A 10000-nucleotide genomic window follows, 5' to 3' on the forward strand; every position below is an offset into this window, starting at 1 on the left:
TGGTCTGCTCATCCTCTCCCTGGTGAGACATACCCAGCAGATGCAGCAGTATGCTCCTGGCACGAGGGACCTGAGTGCCAGGGCCCACATAAAAGCCACCAAAATCATCTTCTCCTCTCTCTTGCTCTTCACTGGATACATTTTTGCTCTTTTTCTTGGTATGTCTAGTCATTTCTTTCCAAACCCCAAACTGGCAGGGTTAACTAGGACTCTGATTTTCGCTGCTTATCCCTCTATTCAAACCTTTATTCTAATCCTAGAGAACCCAAAGCTAAAGCAGGCATTCCTTGAGATGTTCCATGTCAAAAAATGGAAACTAAAATTTAGGACATGGAAAGTTCCACCCAAGTCTTGAGAAAAGAGCTTCATTGTCTTTCAATCTTTTCTATATTGGGTTCTTTCACCATTTTCTCTTCCTTTCTCATAACACTTTCTGCTTTGCAAAAATTAAGATATAATATAATGGAAAGAACTCTAGAACTAGATCCAGAAGACTTGGATTAAAGATTCTACTTTGTGACCTTGGACAAAGTTATTTTACGCCTATTGACCATTATTAACAAAAAGACAATTTTGGATGAAATGATCCTTATAGTGCCTTGGAGCTTTAAAATTCAATTATTATAACTTCTTATTGATTCAATTCTTTTCCTGCTCTCTCTTTCCTCTTTTCCTCCAGTGAATCTAACCTTGATGAAGTTCAAACCTATCACTGACTCTGTATTGAATCTCAGCGTCCATGAAAACCCAAACCCCCTTCTCTGGAAGAAGTCCTTGCCATCAGTAAAATTTTTATTTTATTTTATTTTTACAAAAGTTCATACTCTAATCTTAGAGCTCATATTAAAAGACAATCTGTGACTATACATGCAAAAGAACTAAAAAATTCAAGCAAAGATCCTGATATTTCAAAACTCTCAATTCTAGTTTTTACCTTTGTAATCTGAGTATTTTAGTCAAACACAGAATGATGGGAAGATGACACTCTCTTCTCAATATTTCAGAACACAGGATTTAACGAATCACCAAAATGGGATTTAAACTCAGGCTGTCCTACTCTGGATCTTGTGAGCTGATCATTTCTTTATTTTTTTTAGGTCAATCAATTCAATTCATTTTTTTTATAGCCATGTATATTTACACAATTATCTTGCTACACAAGAAGAATCAGATCAAAAAGAAAAAATGAGAAAGAAAATAAAATTCAAGCAAACAAGAAGAGAAAATGATCAGCAAATTTTTTAACTCTCAATTGTCTTTAGTCACATGTCTTTAGTCATATTTTAAAGAAAACCATTGTAATATATCCATACCAAGATTATTTACAAACTCTAACATGAGAGTCTTAAGAGTTTAATTTCTGCTCAATCTGAGAGAGGCTGAGATCATAGATCAACAACTCAAGTTAACTTAAAGGTCCAACACCCTCATTAGACAAAAAGGAAAATGGGAGCCATTGAATTACTCAATATCAAAAGACGCATATGAACTCAGTCAACTGACTATGGAGCTACAGAATATGAAGATTTTTTTCTTCTGCATTTCACTGAGCACTGACCTTAGTCATCCACCTTAATTGTACTATATGTAGATAAGACACAAGGATGTTAAGCTTTGTGAACTGATACAGTCATAGCAGCCACTGCAAATGAGACTAATAATAAATAGAGATTATGGACATTTAGATGAATTTCATGATTCTACCCAAGTACTTAAGGAAAATAAAAGAAGGAATAATAGAATGCATCCTCTGTCAGAACCTGGATGGGAGAGGGGCAATGTAGCCTCTAATAAGAAGGATTCTCAAACACAATAGGAAATATATAAATGGTTTTTCTAACACCTGACTCTCCCTTTCTCCTTATTCCCTCCCATTACTTAGGTGCAAATGTGGACCTGTAGAAAGAAGTATTCTGATAGTTGAATCTGTGTGCATGAAAAGGATAAAATTCAACAAGAGGATTCTCTGATCTTACACTGGAGCAAGTGGTATCTTCTAAAATTCTATTATCCCTAAATTAGAGTCTGACAGACCTTGTTCCTCCAAACAAAGAACAAAGTTCTTAATGTCTTCCTGCTTTCCTAGTAGCACCATAGGTACCCAGACAAAGCAATAAATCAGAATGAAGCCAGTTTTCTAGAGAACAGCCAAGTCCAGGGGAAAATCAGGCTGCAATTCTTTTCCTCTTCAGTTCACATTATTCAATGACACTTTTTAGTCCAGGGAATTACGCTCTGGATCCCAGCTAGCTGTCTTGATGGCTAACTTGTCAAGATGAGGATTGTGCAATACAATTTAAAATTTCCACACTACCAAGTGGAACAATGACATTCTCTTTGTATACAACAGAAGTCAAAATTAGACCTCATAAGGTATAAGTGGTAACTGACCTGAAATCTCCCCTTTAATATCTCCAAATAGTATCCAGTTTTTACTTGAAGAACTGCAGTGATTGATAGAGAATTCACTAACCTGAGAAGCAGCCCTTTCTGCCTAAACAACCCTCATTGTTAAGTCATGTTTCCTTACATCTAGCTTAGAAATCTCCAATCTGTATGTCCTACCCATGGTCCTCCTGGTTCTGTCTTCTGAGGGCAAGAAGAATCAGTCTAATCTCTTTTCTATATACCTATAGAGTTCTGTCATGTCCCAGTCCCAAGACACTCTCTACAAAGCAGAACCAAAGAGAAAGTGAGATATCAGACAATGTCTTCACTGGAATAAAATTGCACTGTATGACTAATTATCCAGTGTTGTTTGTAGTGTCTCTCACCTCAATGCTTACCAGGGGGAGGTAATGGCTAGAAGAGGAACTATCTGAATGCTTAGAGTGGGAAAATCATCACAAATATCAGAAAAAGCAGAAATGCTTTATTTCTTGTGGTTTACATATAGTGAAACTGAAAGAAAATAAAATCCATGGTCAAATTCCTAGAAGACTGACCTTCATTCTGCTCTTACACTGCTACCTGAGTGAAGTGGCTTAAAGTGTCTGGGTTCTCCTACTGTAAAATAGTTTATTTTATACGCAATGTCTAAAGCTCCATCTAGCTGCAAATTCTATGATGCTATTTTGCCATTAGGGAGTACCACTAGCCAAGATCTTGATTCCATAGGAAGCTAGCAACTTCTTCAAAGCCATTACATTCATGGTGGAACTTTCCAAGAAGTTGCAGGAGACTTAGAACCTGGGTTATCTCCCCATTGCCTTTCCTTGTTCATTCCTTACTATAGCTAGTACCAGACCTCTTCCTTCTTAGGACCCTGGATATTGGTCCCATATTCGGAACATGTTAGAATCTCCTATAGAATATATCTGTGACTCAGAATAACATCCTAGAACACATGAACCCTGTTCCCAATATTACCCCAAACTTCCCAATCTCTCTCCTCCCCAACTGCTGTGCAAGCTCCCTCCATCTTCCACTACCTTTCTGGATCATTATAACCAACCCTGACCAATGATCCCACTGCAACTGGAGGCACTGAGAAAATCCCTCTACCACAACATTCAGAGATCCCCTTCTTCCATAAGATAAATTCATGGCTTCATAGTGCAGAGGGCAGTGAATGAGAGACCCACCCCCCTTTAATTTTTTGGCAAGACAGAACAAACAGCTATGAATAAATTATGATCTGAATCACATTATTTATCATATGTTACATTTGAGAAGCAGTGTGACATAGCAGAATAGTGGATTTAAGAGTCAGAAAACATCAGTGGCAAATTGTACTTCACATAATTAGTAGTTGTATGATTCTGGGTAACTCAGTCTCTCCAGGCTCTTGTTTCTTCACTAGTAAAAATGAAGGGATTGAATTCAATTAATTCCATGGTACTTTTTGGTTCTAAGTCTATTATTCTAAACAGCAGAAAAAGAGAAATTTGGCCACTGGAAGGGGCTGAAGCCAAATCCAACCAGTTCCTAAAAGTTAATTGTTAAGTTTTCAGTGTATACATTAACACCTCAAAAATTGGCAAATGTTACAAATTGGGCCTTGATTAGTGTTTCACTGGTTTCCAGATGTAAGAAAGTGCTTTTAAAAAGTTGATAATATAGTATTTTCACTCTTTTTGTTGTTTGTTTGTATTTTGTTTGTTTGGGGGTTTTTTGATCTGATTTTTCTTGTGCAGCATATTTGTGGAAATATGTATAGAAGAATCACACATATTTAACATATCAATATATCACTTGCTGACTTGGAAAGTAAGGAGAAAAGGAATTTGCCAGCACTCCCCTGGCCACCCCGCTATCAACATAGGAAGATATAAACTATAATCACACAGACAAAAACAAGTAGAAAAATTATATCAAGATGAGCAAAACTCAGATTAAATATGTTGTTAGCAATATCTAGAATTGATAAGAAAGCATAAGTTGATTTTTAAAATAAATGTCTCTATAATTGACCCAGTTAATCACTTTTGTCACATAGGGAGATAAAACCTGTGTCTATAGTAGAAAAGATGAGAATATTATCTGTTTTAATTTGAAAACATCAAGTGCTTTCCATTCAGGATCTTGATTCAGCCATCGTCTCCAAAATTTATTACAGAAATGCACTTTGCATTGATTTTCATTCTTCCTTCCTCTTCCTCTCCTCATAATTCAGATAGTATCAAATAAGAAAGTGGAGAATTATTGCATATAAAATTTACTGTGCTGCTGGTAGCTGTCTTAAACAATGAAGAAGATAATCTGCTTTGAACAAATCTTTCTTCTCCAATCATATTTGCTGTGATGTCCAAAGACATACTGTCTTCCACAGAATTCTCTGAAATTGCTGTTTCATCTTGGGATTCCCCACAATCAAAACAATAGAATGAAAGGAAGGGTAAGCAGCCATGAGTGTCTCAGAGATCAGTACTTCAGAGATATTAGTTGGAGGAAATTTGGAGATAATGGAAAAAGGAGTTGCCAAGAAGTAAATAATATAAAGGAGAAGAAAGGAGATGAGAGACTTTAGTGCAGCAACATGAGCCTTTGCCCGGGCATCCTTCCTTCCCTCCACATGGTGCAACATTCTCCTGTGGTGTCTGTTCAGACTGATGATCAGCATGGCAGAGGAAAAGAGAAACATAAAGAAAGGGAGCAAACTTCCCATGTTGAGCCAGAATATTTGTAAATAATGCTGTCCAATGAAGAGTGGCGGAGTGCTAATATTTCTTGGAATGCTGTTCTGTCCCAGAATAGATACAAGGATCAGGGTAATCAGGAGGGATACCAGAAGGAAACAGAATCCAAACCCCCTAACCCTCCGCTTCAGCCACATGAAAGCAGGATGAACAAAGTTTGTGATCTTTATGCAATAGAAGATACTGAGGCAGGTAGCCAAGGAAAGGCTTGCCTGGTTTAAAAAGATCCAGCAGATATTGAGATAGTATACCCAGAACCCTCCCGAGAAGTAAGAGTAGGAAATTAAGTCTATCAGGATCACCCACTGGAGGTAAAATCTGCAGATGGCCAGTCCCAGAACAATGATACTATAAGGGGATGTTGTGCAACACTTGGACCAGTTATGTAAACTCCAAACCGCAAGGATTCCATTCCCCATAACCCCAATGAGAAATTCAGCCATAGCCACAGTTAACAGAAAGCTCTGTGGTGCAGTCAACATAATTGGGGTGGAGGGAAAACAACTTTCTCACCTAACCCCAGCCAAGAGGTGTCCTTCAAGGGTGATGCTCTGGAAATAAGAATGTAGAAAGCTTTCAACTAAAATTCCAGGACTCCTTGCAATGTCATTTGTCCATTAAGGTAGAATTTTTCCTGTCATCAATCCTGGATGAGGCTATAAGTCATGCCAGATGCTATTATCTGAGAGAGATCACAAAGCTGCACCCAGGGAAAGCATTCTCTGAGATAACAATTTCTCCTGGATTTGCATTCACGTGATCTTTAGATTCTCTTGTGTCCTTCAATGAAACAGAGCCAGTGTTAGCTCCAAAGATACTAACAAATAGAAATTAGGTTTCCCTGAAAGGACACATGAACACATATCTGAACTGTCATGGATAAGAGAACTCAACATTAAAAAAAAATTAAAGATTTCCAGAAGGAAAAAATATAAATATATAAACAGGAAAGCTTCATAGTTGCAGTTTTGTGTTCATATCATAGTTGAATTTTTCAAATTTATTATGAAACTGACAGATATAAACATGAATATTTCCATTTTCAAAGAAATGTTGTATATGAAACTGGGACTTTCTATTAAATAGAGCTTTGCTTTTTAAAACATATTAAATTTATTATATTACTATCCATACTGGCTTGTTTGTCTGTATCTCCTTCTGAATATCCCTCTTCTGCAAATTTTTTTCAATGTTTCATTGACATTGACACTCTTTTTCTTTTCTTCTTACTTTTGGAATCATTATAATTTTCTCACTCAACCCATCCTCACAAGAAAACAGAAAAGCCTTTGCTTTTAATAAATGGAATCTAGCAAAAAAAAAAATTCACATATCAGTTGTGTCTGAAAATTTAAGTCTCACTCTGCTCCTACAGTATATACTTCTTTCAGTAGAGGGGAAGCCTTAATTAGTCACTGCATTGATCAGAATTCTTAAGTTTTTCAAAGTTATTTCAGTTTACTATTTTGTAATCATTATATACATTATCTACAGCAGAGTACATGTTGCATGTTATAACTACCTCTTTTGATGTTATATTCCTTTACTGAACTGTAAGTTTCTTGAAAGAAAGATTCATATCTAATGGAAACTTTTCATCCTCCCTAGTAACTGGCATTTGGCTCTGCACACAGGAGGTACTTAACAAATGTTTGCAGTATCATGTTGTAAAGTACTAACTGGAACAACCAATATTAGGATAAAAAGGAAAGAAGGGAGAAAGGAAGAAAACAGACATTTATTAAGCATTTATTATGTGCCCAGTCCAATGTGAAAGCACTGTACAAACATTATTTTATTTGATAGTGTCCCTTCATCTACATTTCTTTCCCAAGCTCCCATCTTTGCCCCAAACTACTTTCTCTTCTACATTCAAAAGAAATATTTCCTCATATCTGGGATCATTCTCCTAGAAAGATGCATAGCATGTGAATAGCGTGCACAGCAATACAGGCATTCATTCAGAATGAGTGTGACAATGACAACAACTATGACAACAGAAGGCAAGCTCTCATACTTGTTATCAACTGTATCCTATTACTTTTCTAGAAATACATTTTGTTTTTTAAAAGGATTTCCGTTAATGCTGTATTATTTTTAGTTGACATTTATTTCTCATCTAAATCAAACTCTGTGGGCCACTAGAGACCTAATAATCACCCTATTTAGAGAAAATATTCCTGCTTTCTTCTGCCTTTCAGCTCTGGTCCCCCATCTTTCCAATCAGTAATCTGGGAACTAAAGGTTTAGGAGGCTCAGGGTACTTGAATGAAGTTTATTTATATATTTCTCTACACATGTGCTTTTTTCTCTTTTCTCCTTTCCCTTTTTCTCTCCCTAATCACTTCCTTCCTCTTCTTTCACTGCCATTTCTTCTTGCATACATTTCAACCTATCAGGGACACAGTTAAAAAAGAACATAGCCAATCTGTTCATTATTCAGAACTGTGTGGAGTATTGTAAGTTCCTTTAGATCAGAGTTAAATCCCCAGCATATACATTGCATTTTGCATTTTTACATATAGTAAGTGCTAAGTAAGCATATTCTAAAATGAATTACATTGAACACAGATGCTGCAAGGTTAATACAAAATATACAAAATCAGAAACAAAAATAATTTTAAGAGATAATAAGTAAAGCTATGTTGGAGGCAAAGCAAATCAACATATATTTATTAAATATCTATTTTGTACAAAGCATTGTACTAAATTCCAAGGATACATAGAAAGACAGGGGAAAAGATCCAGTTTCTCTTCTCAAGGAGCTCTAAAGTGGAAGACATCATTTCAACAACTATATACAAAGATAAATGTGAGATAAATTGAAAATAGTCAGTGAAGGTGAGGCACTGGCATTAAGGAGAACTGGAGAAGTCTTCTTGTAGACTTGAAGGAATCCAGAACAGCCAGAACTCAGAGCTGAAGAGGGAAAAAATTACAATCATGGAGAAAAGCCAGTGAAGATGCTAGAGTCTGGAGATGAAGTGTCTTGTTCAGCGAATAACAAGAAGGTCATTGTCACTAAATTACAAAGTTGGGGAATGACGAAAGTAAGATGTAAGGAGACTGGAAAGGTAAAAGGGAGCCATGTTATGAAGAACTGGAATAGAATGAAATATTGGGATGGATCCTCAAGTTAGAGAAGGTTCACTGCAATATAGGTTTTGTCCCAAAATGTATCTTCAGTTGCACCATAGAATGTTCTTAACTCTTGCTTTGAGTTTAGGGTGCAATAGAATAATGAAGATAGTATGTCCTGGAGAATAAGAACAGTTAATTACCGTCAATATGCCTCTGAGCCAATAATTTCTTATTCCAAGGGAAGGGAGAAAGACAATCAGTCGAGCGATGGAATAAGGAATATAGAGAATAAGAAAATAAATCATAACTTTCATTGCACCTACATGAGCTTTAGTTTGGGGATTCCAAAAGCTGTTGGCATTTTTCTGCATCTCCTGCATATGCTTCCTCAGAGAAGAAATTAACAGGGAACAGGAAACCAAATTGATGATGAACTGGAGGCTGAAGCTCAGTATTACAGGAGCCATCATAAGGAAGATGGAGTCTCTGGTGCTGACCATGGTGCTGTTACTCACATTCTCCTGAAGGGAATTAGGGATTTTGCTGATCAAAAGAGACAGAAAATGTGAAAAGAGAGGAACCAATAGGCATGCTATCAACAGCCAGGGTGTCTTCATGGATAGATTTCTCTTTAGCCAGAGAAATAAAGAATGGTTGAAGCTGGCAATCTTCACACAATAAAAGGTGTTGAGTAAAGTCACAATCCAGAGGCTCCAGGAATCCAAGAATATCCAAGCATTCAAAATTATAATAGCCATAAATTCAGGGTACTTACTTTCTAAAAAAAATAAGTTGAACATTAAGTGCAGGAACATTAGACACAGACATATACATCTGGTAATGGAGAGACTACACAGAATCATATCAAAAGAAGAAAAGTTTTTACTTTGTATCCAGGTCCTACAATTGACTGTCATAATTAATAGGTTTCCAATAATTCCTATTAGAAGCTGAATTAGAGAAAAGGTTAGGACAAAAATATTAAAGAAAAAAGAAATGGGCACAAGCATCTTTGTGTGTCCAGGATTCCCCTCTTGCTGTAATATTAAAGGAGAAATTCCAGTACTGTTCAGATCTACCCTTGTGGTAAAATTGTTCTTACTTCTCCCCCCCCCCCCGAATTGCAAATGAGATTAATTCATCATTTAAGGACCAGCTGCTTTTTCTGGGATGCAAATCTTCCAAGGATTACGTTACTGCTCCTTCATTCACATCCTCTCTGTTTTTCTTAGAGGAACATAACCAGGAACAGCTTGGCATAAAGGAGGGGAAATGTGAGATGAAGTGGTGTCAGAGTTAGTGTTAGAAATTCAAGCGTTCAAAATTATCACCACCAAAACTCTCTTAAAAAAAATTCAGCTAAACTTCAGAGTTAAAGAAAGATGCCTTTCTTCCGTTAAGACTCTTAAGAAATCTTCAATTTCTCAAACTATACCTAGTTTCATTCCTCCTGTGGATAATAAGTTAGTCAGGATTGCTGGGATAAATCCAATTCTTCTTCGTTGTGGAGGATAAAAATTATTGTAGATACAATAATTTATGTCTCCTAGCTTTTATGAATCTTCATTGTAATTCTTATTGGTACTTTGAGAAGCACTGTGGTCTAGAGAATAAAGTGTCTATCTTAAAGTCAGGAAAATCTGGGTGAGTCCTAACTATGAGTCATACTCACCATGTGGCCCCAGGCCATATAACTCTCTAAACCAAAATGACAAAGAATTTGCTCATATGTCTCAGGGGGATGGATTTTGTCCTCTTCCCAGTGTCTCCCTCCCTCAATA

General features: G+C 36.5%; 2 protein-coding genes across 2 annotated transcripts; both read right to left on the reverse strand.

The window, feature by feature from the left end:
* Positions 1-4729: 4729 nt before the first annotated feature.
* Positions 4730-5581, reverse strand: TAS2R5 (taste 2 receptor member 5). The gene has a single exon (XM_074269557.1). It carries the CDS (start codon positions 5579-5581, stop codon positions 4730-4732), a length of 852 nt encoding a protein of 283 aa, XP_074125658.1.
* A 2493-nt stretch (positions 5582-8074) lies between these two features.
* TAS2R4 (taste 2 receptor member 4) lies at positions 8075-9229 on the reverse strand. Its single transcript, XM_074266684.1, has one exon. It carries the CDS (start codon positions 9227-9229, stop codon positions 8321-8323), a length of 909 nt encoding a protein of 302 aa, XP_074122785.1. The 3' UTR covers positions 8075-8320.
* Between the last annotated feature and the right edge of the window lie 771 nt (positions 9230-10000).

This window comes from Sminthopsis crassicaudata, chromosome 5, assembly GCF_048593235.1.
Source record: "Sminthopsis crassicaudata isolate SCR6 chromosome 5, ASM4859323v1, whole genome shotgun sequence".
In the NCBI taxonomy this organism is placed as follows: Eukaryota; Metazoa; Chordata; class Mammalia; order Dasyuromorphia; family Dasyuridae; genus Sminthopsis; species Sminthopsis crassicaudata.

Coding starts and splice junctions, on each gene's coding strand:
- TAS2R5 (XM_074269557.1), bottom strand. CDS start 5,581: ATGGCTGAATTTCTCATTGGGGTTATGGGGAATGGAATCCTTGCGGTT.
- TAS2R4 (XM_074266684.1), bottom strand. CDS start 9,229: ATGCTTGTGCCCATTTCTTTTTTCTTTAATATTTTTGTCCTAACCTTT.